This window comes from Durio zibethinus, chromosome 13 (genome assembly GCF_047325235.1).
Source record: "Durio zibethinus cultivar Kanyao isolate XHJ-2024 chromosome 13, ASM4732523v1, whole genome shotgun sequence".
Taxonomy (NCBI): domain Eukaryota; kingdom Viridiplantae; phylum Streptophyta; class Magnoliopsida; order Malvales; family Malvaceae; genus Durio; species Durio zibethinus.
In genome coordinates, this window is record NC_143174.1 from 4,725,617 (window position 1) to 4,753,009 (window position 27,393).

General features: G+C 31.7%; 2 protein-coding genes across 4 annotated transcripts; both read right to left on the reverse strand.

Annotated features, from left to right (window-relative positions):
* Nucleotides 1-2,261: 2,261 nt before the first annotated feature.
* LOC111303910 (pentatricopeptide repeat-containing protein At5g27110-like) lies at nt 2,262-5,297 on the reverse strand. The gene has a single exon (XM_022900419.2). The coding sequence runs from the start codon at nt 5,048-5,050 to the stop codon at nt 3,047-3,049; it is 2,004 nt and encodes a 667-aa protein (XP_022756154.2). The 5' UTR covers nt 5,051-5,297; the 3' UTR covers nt 2,262-3,046.
* An 11,538-nt stretch (nt 5,298-16,835) lies between these two features.
* On the reverse strand, nt 16,836-26,890 carry LOC111303911 (PH, RCC1 and FYVE domains-containing protein 1-like). Of its 3 annotated transcripts, none has more exons than XM_022900422.2 (9): nt 26,021-26,890; nt 24,490-24,576; nt 23,049-23,138; nt 22,065-22,145; nt 21,737-21,931; nt 19,526-21,652; nt 18,960-19,106; nt 17,876-18,261; nt 16,836-17,318 (listed from the first exon to the last, which is right to left on the reverse strand). In XM_022900422.2, exons 1-9 carry the CDS (start codon nt 26,087-26,089, stop codon nt 17,186-17,188), a joined length of 3,315 nt encoding a protein of 1,104 aa, XP_022756157.2. In that variant the 5' UTR covers nt 26,090-26,890; the 3' UTR covers nt 16,836-17,185. The 3 variants fall into 3 exon arrangements, with proteins under 3 accessions (XP_022756157.2, XP_022756156.2, XP_022756158.2); XM_022900421.2 differs by having other exon boundaries at nt 24,490-24,600; nt 26,021-26,773; XM_022900423.2 differs by lacking the exons at nt 23,049-23,138; nt 24,490-24,576 and having other exon boundaries at nt 26,021-26,201.
* Nucleotides 26,891-27,393: the final 503 nt, after the last annotated feature.

Consider the following 27,393-nt stretch of genomic DNA (forward strand, 5'->3'; position numbering starts at 1 on the left):
GAAATTTTAAGGTATTCTTTTAATTTAAAGATTTTCACAATATTTTTAAATATATATTTTTAATTAATTTTTTTTCTAAAAAAGGAGAATTATTATTAAATTTTTAAATGAAACTATTTTTATTTAAAACTAAAGATAGCGCGTGATTAATTAGTATCAATTTAAACGAACGCTAGGAGGGTGATAATTCTTCCCCATATATAACTAACTCTTGAATGTAATCTTGTTTTTATAGACCAAATTATCTTTTTAATAAACTTGAACCTATTTTATTGTTTTGTTAAAAAGATAAAATTTTTGGGTGATTAATCACATAATAAAAAAAAATATTTATGACAACTCTTTATTTTTTATTTTAAATGGTTACTTCTAGCGATCAAGTTTTTAGATTGATACGTTATAACATCTATCAGTCTAATACACAAACTGTGTGATGGGGGAATAAAATGTTAAAGGTGTTTTTTGGTTCAAAGGGCAAATTAGTCCTTTCTCTCCTTAGAGACTGTAATAGACAGTCGGAGACATTTTTTACTTTTGGGTTGACCTAACATGTATAGTATCACATCAACTCGACTATGTCACTACTCTACTCCACAAACCCTTACCTTTCGCCTATAAATAAAGCCATCCAAATACTATCTATCTTATCTTCTTTCTCCTACCCTAATTTACTTTTCACTTTCCTTTTGACCTCATTTGACAGACCTTTAACTTGAGCATTAAAATGCAAACGTAAAGAACACTTCCTACATTTGTTCTTAACTACTTTCTTTCTCTTTTGTTATTTCAAAGTTTTGACCCTCAACTCAAAGCTTGGTATCAATAATAACATTGACAACAAAGGCAACATCAACATTTGATTATCTAATATTCCATAAAAAGAGTTTTTTTCTTTTTCTTTTTTTTAAGATAGTGTTGTGATTTGATTTTTTTTTAAAATTTTATAATTATAAATTTTATTTTATTTAATTAAAGTGATTATTTTAAAAAAAAATTGTAATAATTTATATATGATTTAGTATCATTTGGTTAAAATTAAAATATCAAACCTAAATATTATTTTGATTTGATTTGATTTGAAAGCTTGAGTATTTCGATTTCATTTCAAAACGAAACCAAATTAAAATTTTGATTTCATAATATTTTGAAATCAATCCAAATAAAGGGAAATTAAATTAAAAATAAATATATAATAATATTTATATTTATTTAAATATTTTTTTATTTGTACAAGTTTTATATGTTAATATTTTTATCTAGAAAGTATTTGAACTTAGTTTGTGTACACTTGTCACATTTTTTTTTTCTATAATACACTCTCTAAAACTAGTGGATGATTTTTTTTTTCTATTTTCATGATTGAATATACATTATTAAAAGGTCATCTCAAATAAGAAACTAAACCAATTAAATGGTTTCGGATTTCAGTTTGAGTTGGTTTTATTTTTATTGTAATTTATTTAGTTTGAATTCAAAAGTATGAAAATCAAAATAAGATATAATATTGGATAGTTAATTGTTATATGAATTATAAATTTATTAATTAATATAATATTTTAAAATTTATTTATTTATTGTATTTAAAATTAATCACATTATAAATACAATCATATTAATTAATAAATTTATAATTTAAATATTATATTAAAATTTTTTAATTTTTAATATTATATTAATATTTACATAAATTTGTTAAGAAATTGCCTATTCTGTCAGTATTAATAACCACGCATTACTATTGTTATTCGATGTTAAGAATTATATATATATATATATATATATATATATTCTCATGTTATTTATTTTATTCATATTACTATCTCATGTTAGCAATTATATGTACGAGATCCGTCGCGAAAAGCAGTTCGGAGAAGACCAGATCGTACCCTCGCTATCGCCATTTTTATTTGATTTTTCTCTGTTGAAAGGCAAAGGGAAAACCCTTATTTTACTCTTCAACAAAGCCCAAAAAATATTTTTGAAAGAGGCGTATGTAATATTTGGTAAATACAACAGAAAATAAAAGCCACTTGTAAATTTTCAAAGCACAAAGCAACTATCTATGAACATACAAAGCAAAACGTTAAAAAAAATATATATATATATATATATACATGTATTATCATTAGCATTTTTTTTTATATAGGGTATATAGATTATCATATTATTTATTTTATTCGTAATTAACACAAAAGTACTATTATTCCTTAACAATCTTTATCTAGGATTAGAAATCTAACAAGGATTGCACAATTCTTCAATGGTTACAACAGGCTCTCTTTTCTTTCTGCAAATAGGCATTGAAATGGGCTGCTTAATAACAACTTTTCTGCTTCATCAATTAACAGGGCATGATCATTTAATTGATGATTTGATTTCAATAGTCATTTTTCTTTATTCGAAAGCAGTTCTGAAAAAAAAATTGCAAAGTTTAAACTGGGAAGGCTCCTTTCGTAGCTCTCTTTAAAAATTGGAATTTCCAACATACAAAACACATATCAAATGGTTCTCGAAGGCTTAAAATAGAAATGGCCTCGAACATCAGTAGTCAGTTGAGTATGCTTATCTTCTTTATCTTCAAACCTTTCTCTTCTCGTAGTTTCTGAAATAAGGCCCAGCATGTATACATTCACCTATAAAGCCGAAATCGGGATTCTACAAATTGGACAGAGATTACATCATGGAGTCCACTCTATACATAAGGGGGCATGTTCACATGAATTTGATGCATGCTGTACATAACATCCACAGCTTCTCAAAAATCTCTAGTTGCTTTATAGTGCTCAAATTTTACTTCATTGAACAACTCAATAAGATCAGTAGATGGCGAGTGTTCCCAAAGCATCCTGAACTTGGAACCACAAACAAATATAATTCCTCATGATACTAGTCACTTGTAACATTAAGTTGCTTGCAGTGCTTGATTTTTTCAGTTTTATCAAACACCTTGCACTATGCTTGATTCGGAAGCTGCCATCATATCATCCTTCTCCATGTAATTGTTAAGACTTGATAGATAATCATATATGATCATTGCTTGTGGGTGTTAATTATCTTCTACAAAGAAAGGCTGGATCCTCTGGTCAAGCTCAATCCAACTACAACCAGGGTTCTTCTTCAGTCCTAGTTCTTTCATCTTTAATCTCACTTTGCCTACCTTGTTCCATTTCTTGGCAGAAGCATACATATTTGACAAAATAATATAGACTGATGAATCATCGGGGTTTTTCTCAATAAGAAATTCTGCAATTTTCTCTCCCAGCTCTAAACACCTATGCAAATGGCATGCATAAAATAGTGTGCTCAGCAACTTAACATCCTCTCTAGTTTCCGGGGTACTTTGGAGAATCTCATATGCTTCATGTAATCGTCCAGCACGTCCAAGAAGATCAATCAAGCATGAATAGTGCTCAAGTTGAGGCTTAATGCTATGCTCACTGGTCATTTGTTTGAAATAATAGCAACCTTCATCAACCAATCCTCCATGGCTACAAGCAGATAAAACTGCAAGAAAAGTAACTCCATTTGGTTTTGCATTGGATTGCTGCATTTTACCAAAAAGCTTCAAAGCATCTAGAGCTTGACCATGAGATCCATAAGCAGTGATCATAGAAGTCCAAGATACAAGATCCCTCTCTGGTAACTCACAGAAAATTCTAAATGCTTCATCTACTGCACCACATTTCGCATACATGTCTAGGAGTGCCCCCATGACCACTTCATTTCTTTCCAACTTGTTCTCAATTATAGAATTATGAATCTCCTTCCCTTTTTCTAAGGCTGCCAACTGTGTACAAGCTGCTAAGACACTAGTAAATGTTACTGCATCTGGATTTACACCAACTTTTATCATTATTTCGTGGATGCCAAGAGCATCAAAAGATTTTCCAAGAGACACATATCCAGAAATCATAGCATTCCAAGAAACTATGTCTGTCTTTGGCATCATCTTAAAGATATTTTCAGCTGAATGAACATTTCCGCATTTGAAGTATAAATCAATAAGTGAGTTGTTAACAAAGATATCAGCTTCTATCATGTTTCTGATCATGTAACCATGTATACATTTTCCATGGTGAAGTTGGACTGATCTTGAACAAGCCACTAATATGCTGCTTAAAGTAGTTAGAGAGGGTATCATTCCTTCCACATTCATCCTCTTGAAGAGTTGAATGCATGATTGGCTATCACCAATTGAACTGTAACCAGCAATCATGGTATTCCAAGTGACCACACCCTTTTCTGGTATTTGCTCAAATACCTCCCTAGCCATCTTTATACAACCACATTTTCCATACATATCAACAAGAGCAGAGCGAAGAAAACCATCCAACACGAGCCCATTTTTGACCATTTCTCGATGAATCTCCTTCCCTCTTTCCAAATCCATAAGCCTTGCACATGATGAGATAATAATTGTTAGTGTTACTGAATTAGGCTCAAATCCAGCATCCCTCATTTTCCCAAAGAATTCCAATGCCTTTTCAGCTTTCCCATCTTGATAATAACACGAAATAACAGTGTTCCAGCAAGCAACATCTCTCTCAGGCATTTCGTCAAACATGCGTGTAGCCTGCTCAAACATATTGCACTTTGCATACATGCCTACAAGAGAGCTTGCAACAACAACATCATATAAAAATCCAACTTTTATCAAATGGGTATGGATCATTTTCCCATAAACAACACTTCCTAATCCACCACAAGCCTTTAGCAGACTTGGGTAGGTGAAAGTGTTAGGCTTCAAATAAGGATATTTCCATAACTTCTCAAAGTGCTCAAGAGCTTCAAAAAACATGAAGTTCTTAGTGTAAGCAGCCATGAGGCCATTCCACAAAAAGATATCCAATGGTTTGTGAATGGTCTTAAAAACACGATCCGCCGAGCGATGTAAATGGCAAGAGAAATAAAAGCTGATGAGGTTTTTGCATAAGGCAAGGTTGTTGTGCAAGCCTAATGTGATTATTTTCTGGTGAATGAGCTTACCCTTTACCAATGACTTGGAACCAATGCAGGTTTTCAAAAGGGACAACAGTTTTACGATCTCCATTCAAAAGGCTGCCTGGTTTAATCATTGAATATAATTAAAGACAGACTGCTTAGATAAGCTGGTATGTTCTGCGGTTGAGGGGCAGAGAGATATTAGATGCTATGAAAAGAAATCGATCCTTCAGGTCATTATGTTTCGAACAAAAGCTGGATATGTAACAAGGCAACCACAACATCGGATAATCTGATATTCCACAAGAAGATTTCTGGTCAAATTATGCTATTGATCCTTGTACCATACCTCCTTGCACAATAATTGTAATATTGGAAGTACCTATATTTATAGTTATTTAAAATTAACGTTCAATCTATGACGATTAATTATTTATTAAATTAATGATGTGGCACACTAACCATATGATGTGTCATTAGCTTAATGACATGGATAAAAATGTTAAAGGATTAGGCTTTTTTTTGTATAACCCGAAATTTTCACATGTTAATCTAATTTTTTCATTTCTACTCTTTCTAACCCTTTCAAAAATCTCTAAATTTTTTTAACCCTTTTTCTTTTTGCTTTATAACTCTACCACAAAACGAAATCTCTAAAATTTTGCCCTTTATTTCTTCAAAATCCATCCAACTTCGAGGATAAAAACCCATAAAGACGTTAATTTAGATAGAATGTTGAAATTTTTTAAAAATAAAATGCAAAAAAAAGAAATACCATTTGTTTCATATAGAAAATATTTGTATAGATAATGCACTATTCACCTATGATTCTATAAGTGATCCAATATATTGTTATTATGGAGTGAAAGTTTTTTTAGTTACATCAACAAGTGATGATAATCTTGGAAGAAGATTTATTGAATGCAACAATTATAAATTATGAAATTATGCAATGGCTTGAAGAATTTATTTGCATGTTATAAAGTTTTATGTGGAAATTGATTGTTCATTTTGTTGTTTATGATAAACTATGCAAGTTAAAAGATGTAGGTTTTTTATTTGGCATGATCCACCAATAAGTAATAACCATACAAAAGAAGTATTAACTTTGTTGGGCTAAAAGCCTCCAATCCAATCACACCAGCAGAAGCGAAATCAAATAATAAATCAAACACACAAGAGACAACAATTTAACGTGGTTCGGTCCAACTGACCTACATCCACGGATGAGAAACAAGATCCACTAGTTGTAGAGAATTGCAAACATACATCAAATCATCAACCTCACTCAACAATCAATACTCATAAGACACTCTCAATCTCCTCTAGTCCTATGGAGTATTCTCAACCCAAACAAACACAAACTCAAACCCTTATGCACCCTTTCAATATAACCAAACACATACCCATATGCTCTCATACACCATACCTATGTGGACCCTCTCAATCTCCTCTAGTCCACTCATAAACAAACATACACACCCATAAGACGTAGAACCCCGATACTCTTATGGGATGTCTATCCCACAAAATCCTATAACTCTCTTACATCTTTTTCTCATACCTAACCCTGTAGAGACTTCACCTATTTATAACCATACAAACTTGCCCATTAAGAATCTCTCTCCTCTTAGAATTCTTCTCCTGTAAGTCAAACTTGCCTATTAAGAATCTCTTTCCTTTTAGAGTTCTTCTCTTGCAAGTCAAACTTACCTATTAAGAATCCTCTTTTTCTTGAAATTCTTTTTTTGCAAGTCTTCTTGTCCATCAAGCAATATCTAACAAATCTCAAACAAATCTCAAACAAATCTCTTATGGGATTTGAGTCAATATTTCCAACAATCTCCACTTTGACTCAAATTTTATCAATCATCTGTCTTCATGCTAGACATGCTTGGCTCCACCTACAATGAAAGTCTCACAATCATCTTCTCTTCTCTTATGTTTTCACGCTTCATACAAACCAATCCTTAATCTTCAAAACTCGAACTCTTCTCTTGAATTGAGCTCCTCTAAGCTTATTTCTTCCCATGTCTTAAACCATGCACTTCTCACATCTCGAACTTTCAGCTCTTCCTCATATCGAACCTTCGGCTCTTTTCATAGCTTGAATCTTCAACTTTTCTCACATTTCGAACCTTCAGCTCTGATACCACTTGTTGAGAAATACCACAGCTCTGATACTATTTGTTGGGCTAAAAGCCTCCAATCCAATCACACCAGCAGAAGCAAAATCAAACAATAAATCAAACACATAAGAGATAACAATTTAACGTGGTTCGGTCCAACTGACCTACATCCATGGATGAAAAACAATATCCACTAGTTGTAGAAAATTGCAAACATACATCAAATCATCAACCTCTCTCAACAATCAATACTCATAAGACACTCTCAATCTCCTCTAGTCCTATGGAGTATTCTCAACCCAAACAAACACAAACTCAAACCCTTGTGCACCCTTTCAACATAACCAAACACATACCCATATGCTCTCATACACCATACCTATGTGGACCCTCTCAATCTCTTCTAGTCCACTCACAAACAAACATACACACCCATAAGACGTAGAACCTCGATACTCTTATGGGGTGTCTATCCCACAAAATCCTACAACTCTCTTACATCTTTTTCTCATACCTAACATTGTAGAGACTTCACCTATTTATAACCATACAAACTTGCCCATTAAGAATCTCTCTCCTCTTGAAATTCTTCTCCTGTAAGTCAAATTTGCCTATTAAGAATCCCTTTCCTTTTAGAATTCTTCTCTTGTAAGTCAAACTTACCTATTAAGAATTCTCTTTCTCTTGAAATTTTTCTTTTGCAAGTCTTCTTGTCCATCAAGCAATATCTGACAAATCTCTAACAAATCTCAAATAAATCTCTTATGAGATTTGAGTCAATATTTCTAACAAACTTAAGAGATACTAATAAGAATTTGGGAAAAAGAAATTTTGATATTAAAAGAAGAAAATAAAGCATTGACAAGAATCGTAGTTGAGCTTAAAAGGGAAAATGGATGTTTAAAAAAAAACGTCTTTTAGAATCATCGATAAAAACTTATATGATGAAGTGGCTACATTGAATGTTGAGATTGAAGTGCTAGACACAAAATTAAAAACTTCTATTATGGATTCAAGAAGGCAATCAAGAACGAAGAAGATATACAAATTAGTTTTCATGATGACTTGGTTAATTTGATTGTATTTCGTAATAAAACATGGTAAGGAAGATGTAATGAAGGGCAAACTTCTAACCCTTCCATAAATACTTGGCTAAGTTAATGAAATGGATGTTTTTGCTATAGTAATTGTCTGTATACATGGTTTATAAGTTTTAAGTAATGTCAAAACTTCGTTTCTTAGGATTTATTTTGTTTATTTCATTTGTAGTTCAATTTGACCACATCTGCCATGTACGTCACATTTTTAAAAAATTGACAAAATATAGATTAAACTATAAGGTTTTTCATTTCAAACACAAATGCACAATGTACAGTTTCCAAATCGAACAATATGTTTTGCTATATAAAAGCAATCTATCATATTCACCCTATTGATATGATTTTTTTTTGCTATTATATAAACCCCAATGGTATGGTAGGATTAGGATATAAAAAAAAATCCCCTAAACCATATAGGATCCTAAGCTTTACAAAAAGATCATAGATCATAGTTCATTTGCAAAAGCCAATCATAACCATCAAAAGCAATAAAAAAGACAAAAAGTGACAAAGAGCATCTATTTTTAGAGTCAAGCTATTTTTTTCCCTTTTGTTAATGTACTTTATTGAGTTGAGGTTGGTGTGGAATCCTTAGTTATTACCTTCTTTTTCCTCGTAACTATATTGTTATTTTGTGTTTATTGTAAAAAAAAAAAAGAATTACATGTTAAATCAGTATCTGAATATTATCACTTGACTCGATATAGTTTGAAAAGAAAATTAGGTGTAAGGGTTACAAGCAATTGATTTCTACTAATGCAAGATTCAAACCTTGTGCATTGTCTACCTATGATCATTTCACTAAGTCTTCTAGGCTTTTTTATTTAAACATAAAAAAGTAATGTCAAAAATAATTTATCACCAAACATGTTTCATTTATAAAATTATGCAACCTAAATACTTACATTTAGTATTGAAAATCCATTGTTAAGGTCTTGGTATAAACTTATCCCTTCTCCACATTGCCATGGTTTCTTCTTTTTCCTTTCTCATGTTGAATTATCACCATTTCTATTCATTGCCAAAGTACAATATCTTAATAACCATATAAATGAAACACAGATTCAACTGAAATTAAACATATTAGATAACTACTTACCTTATTCATAACAAAGGTATAGGATTAAAAGTTTTCTTGGCAGGTGTTGCGCTTGATCCTTGAGCATTATCATACATGAAACATAAAGCATACAAGGTTAAAAAGTCATATACCTTACAATAAAGTCAAATAACTATATCAGTAGACATGTTTCATACCTTGCAATGAAGTCCACTAGCAACATTAATAGATATGCCTTTTTTCTTCTTTTTTTGTCCACTCCGAGATCTTGATGTTTCAACACCAATTGCCTATTTATTTAAAATAACATGTCTTAATCAGTTCAAATCACATTTAAAATGAACAACTATATGACATCTTATAATGTCTAAGAAAAAAAATCATGAGTATAAATCTTATAAATCTTACAAATTCATATCTCTTTGAATAGCCTTGCTTGTTGTGACCCTTTTCGTAGCAAAAACCATGTCATAATTCTTCCAACCCTTAAAAATTTGGTCCTATTCTTTCCTTCAAGTGTTTCCCTCTTCTTTTTCTTAATAGGTCTGCTAGGCATTCTTTTAACCAATGATGGCATGACTGGGCCCTTTGTATTTTTTAGCCAAAATAATCGAAGTTTGACAAGTTCAACATAAAATGGTAGGTAGCCAAATAGTTTTTCTTGTTAAACCATGAAGATAAATAATGCATAAAATCTAACTCTTGATACAAAATGGTAAACATTACATGTTGATAAGCATTCTCAAAAATGTCTCATTTCTTACAACTATATGAATATTGCTGCAACATCACAGTGTAACTCTCCCTCAAATAGTTTTGTAAATCATCTTAAAAAATTTCATGTCTAATGCCTCCATTCCATTCTACTTCCCACTTACTACAAAATCTCTTAGATTTTATAAGTTTTTCAAATATCCTAGGTCTATAATTAGTTTTTCATTTATTTGCATATTCTATTTTTTGAACCATTTTTTTATCACATATATCCTAATGTCCTCAAACATGCTAATTATAGGCTTGCACCTAACTTATAAGATGATCCCATTAAATGTTTCACACATGTTATTATCAATCATATCAGCCTTCATTATTTCAAAAAAAAAAAAGCTTGACTCCAATCCTGGATAGGCTATTTTTCTAATGAATCCTCATTTTCTTGTATCCCTTCCTTAATGCTTGCCATGATATCCAATTTTTTTTCAACTCTGACTGATTTGGGGACCTAGCATAAATCTAAAACTGCATTTGTAAGCTTTTACCTCTATTTTGCTTTCCCCATCCAACATAGATATGCCCAGTATATATTCTTTATTCAACTAATGGAAGCAAGTCTCTGATAAATCTTACAAAATCCTAGCATATGAACAAAGGAACATATATTAATTTGATTCTAAACAAAAACTTTATAAAATCGTTAAAATATTTACATAAAAAATATACCTTTTGCATATCACTTATGATTGACTAGCCAAGTTTATCACCAATTTTCAAATATTGACATAATTGGTCTACAAACCAAGACCAAGTTTTAGTATTCTCTTTTTCTATCACAACTCAAGCAATTAAGAATATTTGATCATTTTTATCCTTTTTAACAGCCACAAATAACCTTCTTTTGACTAATCTTTTTAAGAAGCATCCATCTAGTCCAATAATGTGTCTACATCCCTCTAAAAATTTTTGTTTCGAGGCTCTAAAAAAGACATATCTTTTCAAAAATAAACTATTTGATTCAGTTATTGCCCTATGGGTTGTTACATATACAATGCTTTTAAGATTTTTTGCTTTCAGTTTCTCAGCATAGTCATTCAACGCTTCAAATTTCTTTTTATATTTTTTCCATTTTTCTAATAACCTCACTTTTAGCAACCCTACACGTAGTTGATAACATAATGGCACATATATCCTTTCTCACTAGTGCTCTTAAATGTCTAGCCTTAATGAAAGGCATAGCAGTAATTTCTTCACCATACCTTTTTATAATCATAACTACTGTCACCTCTTTATTTTTTGAGATAAGTAAGCATGAGTGCTCATTTTCATATTTTTTGACCTAAATGTATTGTAAATGCTACACCAATAGTACAGGATAGTCCACTTGCAACCATTGGTAGTTCATACAACTCTAACCTTGATGTTATCATTTTTCATATAGTTAAACTTAAACCTTTCCCTTACTGAAAAGTCTGGTACCATATTTTTTATAAAATCTTTAGATTTTCAAACCTAAGTCCAAACACAAAATAAGTGAAGGGTGCTTTTGGATTCTAATGTCTATTGCTAGACTATACTCTTTATGCATCATCCTTTGAAGATCCATTAATGTCTCTAAAACTATCAGGGTTTGATAAATCAAAATACTCATTTTCATACTCTCTAACCTTGTTAAAATCTAGATTAGGCCTAGAACATTAGCCACTACATCTTCTATTTTAAATAGGGACACTAATAGGATCATCATCGTCATCATCCCTCTTATCACTTAAAGTTTCAAAGAATTTTTTTCCTTTCAACATACTCTTTTAACTTCTACCTTACAACCTCAAACTCATTATCTAAATCTGAATCAACAGTCACATCGACTAACTTTTCTTCTTCAAATTCACTTAAACACTTTTATTCTCATTCACATGTCCTTTAGTGTCATCCATTGTATCTTCCTCTTCTTCTTCTACCTAATCCCTTAAAACTTTGACAGCACTAATCCGTTCATCCCCTCTATATACCTTTCCATACATTACTTGTCCCTCTGTATCTTTGTTACCAATTTATCCTTTATCCCCTAATTGTCCCTTTATATCTTTGCTACCAATTTATCCTTCATCCCATGTAAACTCCTTCTCAACCACTGCATCTTTCTTTGTATCTTTATTAAAAATTAGTCTTTCATCCCCTACATGTTCCCTTTCAACTCTTGCATGACCCTCTGCACCTCTAGTAACAATCATCCCCTAATCCACTGTATGTTCATCTACATTCACTACATTCACCTCTTAATGTTTAGTCACATTACATCTTTGATCCCCTACATTATCTACTTCTATGTCACTGTGAAAATTCTCTAACCTAGATTTAAAAAGTCTAGGAGGTATATGACATGTGCCATCATTAATTGCACCACCAGTTAGAATCATAACTTCATTACTTGATTCACCAACCTTAATAACTTCAATTGGTTCAATTAGTGCATCTGGCACCTCTTTATCTTTAATGTTTTTATTTAACTATTCTACATATATATCCACATTTCGATTCTTTCTTAATTAGTCAACCATCTCTAGTACACTCCTATCATCACATAATAACTTCAACTCATTATCTAATGTCTTTCTACCCTCATCATAATAAATTCTCGTCAAATTTGACAAATCATAACCTAAGAACTTGATTGTACCTAATATATTCCAATAACACATACAATCACAATCTTCATCATATTTTGCTACTAACCTATTTACATATCGAACTCTTCTTCATGTTTTTACAAATTTTCCTCCATGATGATATTTTGCTCTACACCCATCAGATGTTATACTATCAAATAAAAATAAACAACAAATGAAACCAATTAAACACATTAACTTGACTTTGTGACCACATATTGTATTGTGTCTGACCATAAATAAAAATAGACACCATCATATGATAATGTGTTTTTTGGTCATATATTGAAAATAGTTTGACCTTCTTTTATGGCATAATGTGTTTTTAGATGATAATGTATTTTACGATACAAGGATTAATAGCATAATTTAACCTTAACATTAAAAAAATAATTATGCACATGTTTAAACCTTTATGACCAAAATAAATCATCTAAACAATGTAAGCAATAGACAAACATATTTTTACTATGTCAAATTATCATCAATAGTGGCAAACAAAACAAAATAGCACACTAGACCACAAAGAGGATAACACATGCTTTCCAAACACAAAAGCAATATAATAATCTAAAAAAACCTTAAATCTAGATAATACTCACATTTCAATTCTTTCGAATATTCACCTTTCTCATTCTTTTTTTATACTTTTTTTCACTTTATTTGCCTTTTTCTTCTCTACACAACTTCTTCTGTTGTCTTTTCTTCTTCAACTCTTTAGGGTAAAAAATATGGACATTGATTTTTGGATTGAAGCGTAAACAAATTATCAAATTTTTTTGAATCGTTCGAAGCTTTAAGAAATTTTGTTACCTTCAAATGTTTCAATTGAATGGATTTTGATTTTTAGAGAAAATTTTGGGATTCAATGAAATAGGGTTTTTTTTTTGGTAAAATGGGTTTAGGAAATTTTAAGTAAAAAGGAAAAAGGGTAAAAAATTTTAGGTTTTTCTAAAATCGTTTGATGATATTAAGTAAAGTAGATTGGCATGTGAAAAATTCATGTCATAAAAAAAGCCCAAATCACCTAGCATTTTTATCCATGTTACCAAGTCAATGACACATCACGTAATCAATATGCCACATCATCAATTTAATGGAGTAAATAGCCAACCGTCACAAATTAGACAATAATTTTAAATAGTGATAAGTATAAATATTTTTAATATTACAATTATTGTGCAGGGACTAAATTCGAATTTTATGTATAGTACAGGGATTAATAGCATAATTTGACTAAGACTTTTTTAAGACAATGTTGTGATTTGAATTTCTTTTAATTTTTAATAATTTTAAATTCAATCATATTTGATATGAAGTGATCATTTTAAAAGATTATGATAATTTATATATGGTTGGGCATTATTTGGTTAAAATCAAAAAATCAAACCTAACTATTATTTTGATTTGATTAGGTTTGAAATTTCGATTTCAATTTGATTTCATAATATTTTGAAATCAATCTAAATTGGAAATCAAATTAAAAATAAGAATATAATAATATTTATATTTATATAAATATTTTATTATTTATTTGTATAAGTTTTTTATATGTTAGTATTTTTATCTAAAAATTATTAGAACTAGTTTGTGTACACTTGTCACATGTTTTTGCATTTATTTGTTATTTTTAGGTTTTTAAAATTTTATATTAATATGAAATAAGAGATATTGGATGAGATTTTTTTTTTTTTTGTCTATAATACACTCTCTAAAGCTAATGGATGATTTTTTTTCTATTTTCATGATTTAATTTACTTTATTAAAAGGTGATATCAAATAAGAGATCAAACCAATCAAGTGATTTTGGTTTGAGTTTGTTTAGTTTCTATTGTAATTTATTTGGTTTGAATTCAAAAGTTTAGAAACCAAAATACTTTGATTCGGTTTGATATTTTCGTATAATCAACCAAATCACACCATTAGATCATCATATTTAGTAAGAATTGGATGATTCTAAGTGATAATAATATTAGTTCAATGATAGTGATTCATCTAAAAAAAAAAATGAAAAACTTTTATCATTGGCATGAATTGAGTTGTAAAATTAATTATAATAAACATTATCTTTTTAACATATAAATTAAAAACTTTAAAAAAAAACTTTAATCATTGAAATGTTCACGAATAGTATATAAATTATAATAAAATATTTAATCTAAAATCTAAATTTTAAAAATATTTAATATATTTCATGAATTATAAATTTATTAATTAATATAATATTTAGAGGATTATTTGTTTATTACATGTCATCCTCTGAGACTAATCACATTATGAAGGCATTTGATTCGTAGAACATTGGATTCCGAGAAAAAATATGATATATGAGAAAGTGTGATTCCCAGAAAAAAGTATGATTTTCATGACATCTTATTTTCAGATTCTTATGTTTGGTTGTAAGAAATATGAATTTATTATATCATGTATTTTTATTATAATATCCTTAACAATATAACAAATACAATACTTTGTTAAAAAAATAATCAATAAATAATACAGTATTCAAGTGATCAATTATAAAAAAATAAAATAGTGATCAATTAATATGTTTATTTTTAAAGGAACGCAGCATTTGATTTATTTAAAAATTTTAAATTATATAATTACTATATTTATATAAAAAATACAATAATTAATCATTTAACATATTATTAAAAAATTATGAGAAACTATTACTGTGTTTATTTTAAAATAAATGCAGTATTTAATCCTTTTAAAAAATTACTTTAAGTTAATTATTGCAAGATAATTAACTTTATCAAAGTCCATAGGAAGACTACTTTTCTCGTTATTATCAAAAAACTTTAAAGGAAGCAAACGTATGCGAATAACTCCCATATTTTTATTTTTATTTTGTTTATTAAGGAGAGTAGAGCCCTACAACAAAAAAGAGAGGGAAAGGCTAAGGTCGAACCCCAACCTTAATATCTTCTAAGGCTTTGCCAAGAAACCGAAGACAATAACCCCCTAAATCCCTTATCAAAGCTAATTGCATTTAGGCCTGTGAAATTGTATTCAAAGGGAATTGACTCCCCCCAAAAAACATAATGACAATGTCACAATAGATAGGCCAGACAAATAGATCCAACTCTGAATAGGAAGGTGGAACATCTCATAATAAGTTGAAGAAACAAAAATAAGAAGATTAGCCGTTGTAAAAATAAAGTTAAGAACATGAAAGAAATATTCGAGAAACTCAAGTATATGTTAGCAACAAAGCATACAAGCACCTTTTGGAAATTCAGTTGAGCCCAATGCAACACCATTCTCTAATCTCCATAGAAGGTAATTCTCTTCATCTGTTTCTTTATCAGACTCGACTAAAGATGCTGCAACAGACAAAAGAATGTGAAAATTTGCAGTTTAAGCCACTGACTTACGTAAAAATATAAAATAAGTTTCAAAAGCAACAAAAGTTTGATAAACTCGCGTTGTATCTGCATTTGTTTAAAAAAAATGCAGTAATAGGCTTTGAACCAAAGCCACATATAGAATAATTTCTACATATTTTTTAAAAAATGCAATAATAAAAATATGAAATATAAATCACACAAAAAATAATTATTACGTTTTATTTGTTATAAATGTCATAATTAACTTAAAATAATTAATTTCATTGCTAGATGTTGCTTTTTAAAAGAGTATCATAAAAAAATAATTTTTTATTCAAATCAAATGTAAAATTTAAGCAATTTATCGTCATAAAATATTATAGCAAAAGTTGAATTTTTAAATTCGAAACTTTTGAATATTGTTAAAAATCTGACATTTTAAACTTTTGAATATTATTAAAAATTTAACATTTTATTTGAAAATCGAATATCTATGTATTAAACATAAGAATCAAATACTCATAATCCATATTCAAAAAAAATAATTTTTTTAATTTTTTTGAATCAAATACCCTCTATGAGTAAAAATTATTTTAATTAATAAATTTATAATTTAAATACTACACCAAATATTTTATTATTATAATTTAAGAAACATTCATATCATTAAACTTTTTTTTAAATTACATTAATGAAAAATCTTTCCATGGGGTTATACGATAAAATGAATGGTCGAGCAGAAAATAACAGAGTGACGGTGTATGGAGCAAGAACTATAGATGAGGCAGAATAGGAAAATACAAATCTGAAAATCAATTTTGCCCATAAATGTAAATGGCAACAGATTTTAGCAAGCCTGAACTGAAATTATATAAATCAAAAGAAAATTGGTAAAACTGCAGATTTCATTTGCTTATGAATTTACATGGCAGCTGCTTCCAACAAGAGCCAGCAACCTACTTAGAATTTACATTTGTCACCCTCAATCCCTCCCACACAAGGTACATATAGGCAAAAAAATGAAGTAAAATCAAGTAAAAATATAGAACGGGAAAAAAAATAAAAGAAACCCAATCCAACCTCTCTAGTTATCTCACTTGTACCATCAGCCATTTCTGCTTCCCTCAACACTTGATGAACAACGGAAAGCCAAATACAATTGATCAATTGAGATCCCAATTATTAGGACCAAAATCGTGAAAAGACTATTACTTGTACATATGGTTATTTCAATGTGTTAATGAGCCAAGTCCTCACTACCAACACCAACACTAGACTTGTCAATCATGCGGACATTGTATTGCTCACATACTCTTGCTTTGTTCTCTACCCACCATCGTTCTGCTTGTTTCTCACTGAACCGCTTCCGACTGCATTCAAAGTTTGGAAACCATTTAATTTCTCTTCAATATAACCATGACCAAGTTCATCTCTAAGAGTCAATTAAGATATAATATTGGATAGTTACACCAATCAAGGGAGGTCTAAACAGACATGGTTATGTCAAGGACGTGAAGTATGCATTCGTGTGTGGCTGTGGGAGTATTACAGTTTGAACGAAAATCACCTAATTTTGTTTCCACGAACTTAGTGCAGAGGAAACAAACACTGGTTACAAGCTTGGCACTTAGGGATGCATTTACAAAGTACAATTCAAAGCTTATGTTTATTTAGCAGTTTACAAAAGTCCGGCATGGGTATCAGTTGATTTTTCACATGTTTAGAAAATGTCAAACCCAAGCTGACAATCAGGCTAATTTGAGCTGTTTATCTACACTTTCTTAATTCCCATATTAATATCATCTTATTTGATTTTGCTTACTACAAACAGAAATGTCCTCTCCACCAAATCTCTCTCAATTCCCCACTATTTCAGATAGATTGTCTCACAACTTAGAATTACCAAAGAGAGTAATGCATAACATACCTGAAGCGAACTCGCTTGAGATCCTTGGCACCTCCTGGTTGCCAGGTAAGTGTTATATACACACCAGGTTCATCTTGCTCAACCCATTCATTCTCATTTCGAGATTCACCTTCTTTTGTTCTGCCTCCACTTTTAGTTGCTGGTTCAATATGGCCTTGTTTGTTATGGCCCAAACTACGATTACTAGCAGTGTTGGATCCATTAGAAAGCAACTGGCTGCTTGATACATTTGAATCTGGTTCTTGGCACACTATTTGACCATTCAATGTGTCAATTGAAACACTAGATACATCATTGGAAGCAGGGCTAGAGCCAAATAAAGTAAATGAAGGCGACTTGATGTTCCGTGTAGCCCCAACGGGCAGTCTTTCAGCCATATCCTTTAACTGTTCAGCATATCAAATATCAAATTAGTAAAAAGACATGCTGAAAGCATTAATTGAGCAAGTATCTAAACAATAGGTTAGAAAGAAAAATATAATGCAAGGATAACATTATGCATCATGGATAATACTTTTAGTACAAATGCATTTAATGTGCAATTTAAAAATTACATATAGAATCTATATGAGCAGTAGTTTAGCATTATGCTTCCATATGTTATCCAGTGAAAACCTGTGTAATTCCAACTTCTTCAAAGAAAACAAAAAAGAAACGTGAAAAAATAATAATAATAATAAAAAAGAACAAGAAGAAGGGATTCAGAAACTAAAAATTCTAAAGTTAATCTTGTATTGATTTACAAGCAAAGAACATGCCACCTATTTGTTTAACCAGAAAACAAGGAAAAATAATTCACCAAAAGTGAAGCATAATTGAACTTGAGCATTCTTGTGATCTTGCCACATGCTCAGTTCAGTTGTTACCTATAAAGGTAAGAAAAGAGCTTCAGGCAAAAATAAGAGGAAACCAGAGTATAAAAACTGGGGGAAATGACTTAATATAACCAAGAAAACAACAAAGGACACAAAATTATAGTTCAAAGCAATGATTACTCATTCGCGTTACAATGCAGAGATATAGGGCTAAAGGTTTTTTTAAAATAGATATCAATGAAAGACAAACAAACATAAATCCATCTTACTTGTGCAGTAAGTGACTTGATGACTTCCTTTGCTGCTTTGCATTTTGCAGTCTCCTCCTCCGCAAATGCTATTGCCTCCTTCAACTGTTTGGTTGTTCTTTCCAGCTCAACCTCTTGAAGATGTGCTTTACGTGTAAGATTCTCCACCTGAGAGATAAAGATTTGTAAGACATAATGTATAGACACTGAATAACCTATAATGCAAGTCAAAAAAGGTTGTTAGATAAAGGAAACAAGAGTAAACCTTCAAAAACTGTAAAATATCCTGCCAAATTAAAAATGTAATCTTTTTTGGACTACAAAATTTATGTTCTTGATCTCTTTCATACTTGTATTCAGAATAATTATGTTAGAATTGCTGCTGCATTTTAATCACTTGCTATTTTTTAATCAATGATGATTTTGCCTTTTACCTTTTGCTTTTGTATTTTAGCAATTCTTAGAAACAAGATTTAAATAGGAAAATACAAGGAGCAAGAACAACAATCAAAGGGAACCTTACTTGAAAATACAAATAAATAAAATCTCCACAAAAGTAACGAGAGAAGTACAAAAGAAAAAAGTACCTGTGCTCTTAATCTAACAACCTCTTGACTAAGGCTATCATTGGTCCTCTTAGTATCATCCACGACTATTTTAGGAGAGGTGAGGCCTCCAAGAGTTGGGGTTGGCGTTGTTGAACGAGGAGGGCTAGGCCGTCTCGATATTGGTGACGTTGCACGAGAAACAATTCTTGATCCAGGAACAGAAGCTGAGAAAAATTTCTTGGATGATCCAAATACCGGATTAAAAGATTTAGAAATATTAAGTGCTCCCCATTGGGAGCCTCCATTTGGAACTGGTGAGACTCGACTACTATTAAACTCTAGCTTCTTGTTTATCTTTGATCGGCTTTCTCCTTGCTTCAAGGATTCCATCGATGAAAATCTAGCAAGTTGTGCACGAGATCTGGAATCCAACTTATCATCTTTATCAACAAATTCACTAGTCCCATGATTTATGCTAGCTCTTCTACTTACAGAAGATTGAGATGACGCCTCAGTTTCAATGGCTTTCCTCAGTTTATTGAAACAATTGTCACATACACGATAAGGTTTGTTCGGATTTGGAGCCATAGAAGCCTTAAGACACTTCTTATTGCTGCATGCATGACAAAAGACCAGTCCACAATTGTAACAATTGTGACGTTTTCTTGTGAAATTAAATGGGAGGCGACAACCAGAACACATGGACTGATCAAAGCCCGAAACCCATTTATGCAGACAGATTGCTGCAGTGAAGTTAGTGCCACAAGCAATACTTTTGACTTGCTTGTCTTTCAGAGCTTCTACCAAAGTTGGGGAGTTTCTATCATCAGCATCCCCATGACCTAATCGACCGTTTGCTCCCTTCCCCCAAGTATAAACTTCGGTTCTAGAAGTCAAAACTGCAACATGATAAGCACCAGCAGAAATCTCCTCAATAAAACTCTTAGAAAGCTTTCCTTCAACACGGATAGGAAACTTTCCATCAGCTTGAGGATTTCCTAGCTGGCCATAAACAGGACTTCCAATAGTGTAGACATACCCTGATGTTGTAAGGGCAACTGTCAGACTGTGTCCACAGGCAACTTGACAAATATTTGGTTCAACAGCAACACAAGTAGGAACAAGTTTTGTGTCCTTATCCCCATGCCCAAGTCGACCTTTATCCCCATCTCCCCATGTAAATAGCTTCCCCGAGGAACAGTTGTTAGAACTTGAATTTCCAACCATCACTTCAACGACTGCAGCAGTATGCCACACTCCACAAGCTGCTCGCACAGTGCGGAACCCCTTCAGGGATTCCACTTCCCTTGGTAATGAAACACTATTCCGATCTCCATGACCCAAAACACCAAATGTGCCATCACCAAAGGTAAACAATTGACCTGCCGAGGTTACTACAGCTGTATGCCAGGGCCCACAAGAGATTGACGAGACATGTATGCCCTCCAAGGGCCCATTCACTCGTTTTGGCACCCAATGACTTACTTCATTTCCATGACCAAGAAGACCAAAATTATATGTGCCATCACCCCATGTGTACAAATCACCAGAAAGTGTTACAGCACATGTATGGTACTCACCACATGCCACAAGCTCAATGTTAGTATTACTGAGGGTATCAATAAGCTTTGGATGCAAAATGTCAGAGTCTACACCATGCCCAAGCCGACCTCCAGATTCCCCTCCCCAGGAGAAAACCTCCCCCTGCTTGGTTACCAAGGCAGCATGTCGACCACCACAGGCAATATTCTGCACGTCAAGTACAACTGCAGATTCTAAAGCTTTAGGCAGTAAAGAATCCATTTTTATACCACAACTGCCAACTTGATTAAGTCCACCACCCAAAACACCATCCCCAGTGCCTTCACCCCAGATGAAAACATCACCCAAAGCATCACCATCATCATGACCAGACCCTTGGCTTGATGAACTAACTGCACTTGAAAGACTAACCCTAAAAGCATCCATTGCCGTTGCCTTCATGTGACCATGTACACTATCTGATCCTCCCGAAGACAAAGAATGAACTGAACCACTAGCAGAATCTGTAGGAAAAAAACCCTTGGGAGGAACGCCATATAATATTACATCTGAAAATGCCTTATCCAGGCCATTCTTCGGAGGACTTTCATACGGACTATGAAGGCGAAGGTGATCACCACCATCCTTAATTTAAGTAGAAAAAGATCTTAAATTCAAAATCTTGTAGTGTTAGAAAGCAGATTCTGTAGACAAAAATTGAAAGCATACCTTCTGCAAGCTATCATTACTACCAAATGGAGAATTCAAAGGTGAACTTCTTCGTGTGTAGGTTTTCGGACTATTTGCTTCAGAAGAAATGCCATCACTTCTTGATTCTGTTCTCCATTTTCTTTGATGGCTACGAGAGATTAATGCTTTTAAACCACTAAACCAGACTTCAGCTTCATCTTTATCCTTGCAAATCTAGTAAATGATTTTATTCAGAAAATAAAAATAAAAAAAAATATTTAGCTATTTGTATAAGACACAGCAGAGGAGGTACATAAAAATAATCAGATAAACAAGAAGCCATGCTTACAAAGAGGCATATTCTTACCAAATCCAGCGATCTCTCGTTATATATAAGTGAAAAAGACTGATACTCTTTCTCAGGCCGAGGATATCTTTGGAAGATAGGCTGGGAGATCATATAGACCATTTTTAATCAGTACTAGCAGAAAAATAAAAAGATTTTTTAAAAACAAAATCATCAAAGCACCAGCAGACAAGACATGAATGGAGACTAGACTACCACAAAAGTGTAAACAGAAGTCACTACAGTCAAATTAATACACAGAAGAAACTTATAAAAACACATGATCCACTATAGCACCACCTTTCAAGTTTGGAATTGTACTAACTCTGCTACAATGATCCAAGCGCAGAAGCAACATGATTGATGAGAAATGCAACAATCAAGCAGGAAATAGGAAGAAAAAGAACAAAGAACATCCACATCATCATAATTTCAAGTTAAAATGTTGTTATAGTGAATCAAGTGCAGTTGTCATGCAATGAGCTAGCCAATAATTGGAGTAAAAAGAACAAACTTCTATTAACCAAAAAAATTGCAACTTTGCCTAAAATTTGTTAACAAGGATTAATTTTGTATACAGCGAGACAAAACTCCACTCACCAAACACAAGTACGTTTGAATTGATCCTGTAAATAGACCATGTGACTAAAGTACACTAAATGGTTGCCTCCTAGGATCCCACTTCAGCGACAATATTACTAAATTTCACCTCAGTATAGAAGATGGTATATTTCATACAATTGGAGTCAATTCCACATCAACTTGGAAAAAGTTTACACAATTGTTTCAAGTTTCTTTAAGGAAATAAATGTCAATGAATAAAGTATGAATGATGATTACTGCCATAGAAGAGAGAAGGAAAATAATTAAAAATATCAGACAAAACAGACTTTTCTTCTATGTTTTAATCACATATTATAGGCATGTAACCAACTCTCTAAATATTGTCAAAATCATGGCAAAGTAGGCACACATAAAATACCATCTCTAGAGAAAACCACTTACAGTGCGCTGCCCAGATATGATTCTAGACACATGACTTAGTTTAAGATGTTTCACCTCTTTCCCCAAGAACCATATTAAAACAGACTCATCCTGAAAGCAGAATAACAATCAAAATTTAGGACTTTTAGTACTAAAATTATAATTCAATAATCCGCAGCAAAAGGATAAACTGAAACAAGTTGCCATGATTTTCATACTTATGTTACACCCATAAGTACTCTTTTTAAATAATTCAGTTTACATGTTAAATTAATTTAATTTTTCTATTCTTCAGTATGATACATAACACATTGAAGTTTTCTTTCTCCATCAATGGATTATGTTTCTCTCCTTGTCAAATTGCTCAAAAAGTTAAACATGAGGAAAACAAGTAAACAGAAGCATAATTAATCGATACAAATAAAAGTGTTTCAATAGAAAATACTTAATTACCCACAATTTAGACGTGATTTATTCAATGGTCCTATTAGCTCATTCAGCATAAATGTCAAAGAGTGGAAACAAAGCACCGGAATTTAGATTTCTCCATCTTTTAGGACCTTATTTTCTTTAAAATTATTCCAGCATATCAATTCTGAACTAAAAAAAACAGACGTTCATCTCAAGCATTTGCAATCCATAATATGCTATTTTGGGGTATTTGTCGACCAATATTTTCAACAAAGGTAACTTATTCTCTTGAGTCTTGACAAGATATCTGATATCATAGATGTCCATATACAAATAAGTGATGGCATCCCTAAATTTCAATTTCCCTTTATTACCTTACAAAGTAGGGCTTTCCAAAGTCTAGTGAACGAACCACTACTATTATGTAATGAGTCAAGAACAAGTAATGATGAGTTGTACTGATGGCACGTGGACTGTTGTCTCACCAAACCCATTTAAGCAAGAGTGATGAAGGCATAGGGGTAGCCAAACATAGTTATAAACAACTGTATGAATAGTTTACTTCCTGTTTGAGTATAAATAGTTTGTATTTCCCAAGTTGGCAGTTAGAAATAAGAATAGTCTTTTTAACAGCAGTTTTTAACCTGATTTCCCTCTATCTTATACAGGTGTTTGATCAAGAGTGCCAAAGACAAAGGAATAGGACCAAATAGTTGTAAGCAAAGTAAAGGTTATCATGCAGAATAAGACTCATTTCTACACAAAATTAGTTTGGACTTACCAGATTGGCACTATGATTAGTCTTATTATCAGCAGCTTTGAACCTGATTTTCCTCTATATAATACTAGTCATTCCATATTTCATCACCTATAATAGCTAAAAAATACTTTTCACATGCTTGTTCTTGGCTTGAACATGCTAAAAATATTACTCACATCTCCAATAGAGGATGATTGATAACAAAGAAAATTATGCTCTACAACAGACATACATTTTAAAGAAACATGGTAAAAGGTTCAACCATGTGACTGGAAAAAGGGCCAAACTTACATTCGAAAGGCGGAAGGGACAAAATTTTGGCTTCCCTCTTCTTCCATACTTCAGCAGGCATGCCCCTTTCTTCAGAGCAGTAATGGCCTGTTGTAAAGAGTATCTAATAACCTAACTTAGGCATATTTAGTGCATTTGCAGGAGGTAAACATAATTATAGCTCCAAGATGAATTTACATATAGCAGAATTAAAATTTAAGGAAAAATATCCAAAGCATCATCAAATTATTCAGAAAAAATTACTCATTATAATAGAAGGGCAAAAAGAATTTTTAGAGATTTCAGAAAAGGAAAAGGCTGTAATAGTAAACTAAAGCACTTAATGCATGATAGGCCCACTGACAAAATTCCAAGCAAGGGAAGGGGCAGTCCCCTTTGACCAAAGCCAAATTCAGTCTACCTCCCACCTTAACTGAAGCACCACCACACCAACACTCAAAATCTAAGCAATCTATTTTTCCAACTTATCATGAACTAAACATACATACATTTACAAGTACCTCCAGCCTACACTTCAGAGATCTTGGAACAGGAACTTCAAGGATCCAGAGATAAATGAAAGTTCTCATGAAGGTTTGCGGATAAAGATGAGACACAGAATATGAAAGTACCCATTTATTGATCTATGTTTAGATATCAAATTACGAATTATTGACTTAGTGGTTAATTTCAACTACCCAAGAATAAATAATCTGCAGAAGTATTTGAATTACTCATAGTAGACAAAATTATTTCTGGTCTTTCAAACACAGTTTCATCTGCAGTAGAACATTAGCCATATAAGATTGTAGTTATTATTGACTTGTTAAAAACCAGGCAAATGTCATAAGTTGTTAGCATATTTTAAATGCAACTGCATGTACCAATGTATGTCATACATAGGATCACTGATGGGTTAAACATTTCAAATGGTAAGCATAGAGGCCGCTCAATGTATTTATCACTTCCGGCTCCAGCATTTATGAATGGTGAAACAGAAAACACTAATCAGCCAAGAAGTATCATTACTCAAGTTGCATATCTATGTTGTTGATTTAAGTGCAGCAAGTAAAGTAGCAACATGATAAAATGCAGATAACTTTCACCAGTCCTAGGGCACATAGTGAATGGTATGTCCAATCATTTGTCACAAGAGTGGCTTTGGCTACTTGATGACTAACAAATTCTACGATAATTCAACCAATGCAATACTAACATCAGCTAGTTTCCCCTCTTTACTCACATTTCAAAAGTCCAACACTAAAAGGTTTACAAAAGCAAATTGCAGTTAAAATAAGCTGAGAATTGCGAATGGGGCTTCACCTTTCTCAAGCTACAACTAGAATTCCACTATTGTTTCCACTTGCTCCTACGACTAAGCATAATTTACTCATACACATCACTCAACAATCATTAAACAGTTCAATCACTCCTAAAAACCTCCCCAAATAGAAGGCATCAAATCAGCAATTGCAAACAATAATCAGAAAAAAAATCAAAAAAATCAATTCACTAATTAACGTACAAAAGAAAATCAGCAAAAGAAAAATACCTGCTCGATGTCTCGTTCGACGGGGCCAGTTCTGCTAAGATCGGAAGCCATCCTATCCATTCTTGACATAACCAAAACTACACTTTACTAAACCAAAACAATGACCCCCTAAATCCCCCAAAAGTTAAGGGATCAAGAAAAAATTTAAAAAAAAAAAAAAAAAAACTTAATAAATGTTTAAAATAAACTCATCCATTTTCAAAACCAAACCCTTCCATCCAAACAATCATTTACTTTCTGCGCCTCTCCACAGCTGAACCGTAACTTCAACCTCTCAAATTCCACCCAATCTCCGAAAATTTTGGATTCTACCATCACGAGAATTTCACTAACTCCAATCTTACTTCACTTTGTGACACCTCTTTTGAAATTTCAATAATCGAAATCTAAAGCAAATATGGAGAAAATAAACCTGTGAAAGTTTTCAAAAAAAAAAGTGAGGAAAAGTATCAATTGAGAATGAGATGGTAAGTGATGGCAGAGAGGTATTTGGGAAGAGAGAAAATCTGGGAGGAAAGTGAACGGGGAAAAATGGGAAAGAGTAGGGAAAATGTAACATATGATCTGATTACAAGTTGCAAAGGAGAGAGAATATAGAAATGGAGAGGAAAAAAAAGAGAAAAAGGTTTAAAAAAAAACAGAGTAGATAATGCTAAATACGCACAAATATTTTTATTCTGAATTTCCTACTTCGTCTTGCTGTAAATTTTTGTTTCTTTGTTGAGTTTTCTGTTTGGTCGCTGAGAAAGTTGTAAAGCGAAAGAAAAGAAAAGAAAAGAAAAGACAGTGAAATGATGTTTACTGTGACAGAAAATAGTAAAATCTTAGTCAAACTTGATTGAATTTCTTTAGCTTGGCCGAGTTCCGTTTGCCCGTTGCCGTCTTTATTCTTATTTTATTTCCCTCCCATACGAAAAGGATAAAAATGATTTTTTTTTTTTTGTGTATTTCTTGTTTTTCCCTCTTTCCTGGTAGTACGATTAGTTTTGATTTTATCTCAAGTCAAAATATTTTTTTTCTCATTTTAAATATTAAAATTTGGCTTGTAAAGTAAAAAATTAAAAAATAGTTGAATAAAAAAGAAAATATATTTATCTTTTTTGAAGTGAAAATTTTTTCTAACATGACTTTCATTGATAATGAAACTATATAATTTTAATTTTACTCCCATTAAATATAATAGTTACATTCAATTTTGAATTAGTACAATGTTAAAAATTTTTATCAAAATAATATCTAGTTTTTTACTTAAAAAATAACTTAATTTTGTGGCCAAAATATATATAACTTAAATTTACCGTAAAGTAAGAAAATGCAATATTTATTTTAGATTAATCAAATATTTGATAAATTTAAAATTAAATAAAACTTCA

Coding starts and splice junctions, on each gene's coding strand:
- LOC111303910 (XM_022900419.2), bottom strand. CDS start 5,050: ATGGAGATCGTAAAACTGTTGTCCCTTTTGAAAACCTGCATTGGTTCC.
- LOC111303911 (XM_022900421.2), bottom strand. CDS start 26,089: ATGTCAAGAATGGATAGGATGGCTTCCGATCTTAGCAGAACTGGCCCC. Junction 23,139..24,489: donor GTCCCTTCCGCCTTTCGAAT/GTAAGTTTGGCC, acceptor TTCTGCTTTCAG/GATGAGTCTGTTTTAATATG. Junction 19,107..19,525: donor TTGTTAGATTAAGAGCACAG/GTACTTTTTTCT, acceptor TTTATCTCTCAG/GTGGAGAATCTTACACGTAA.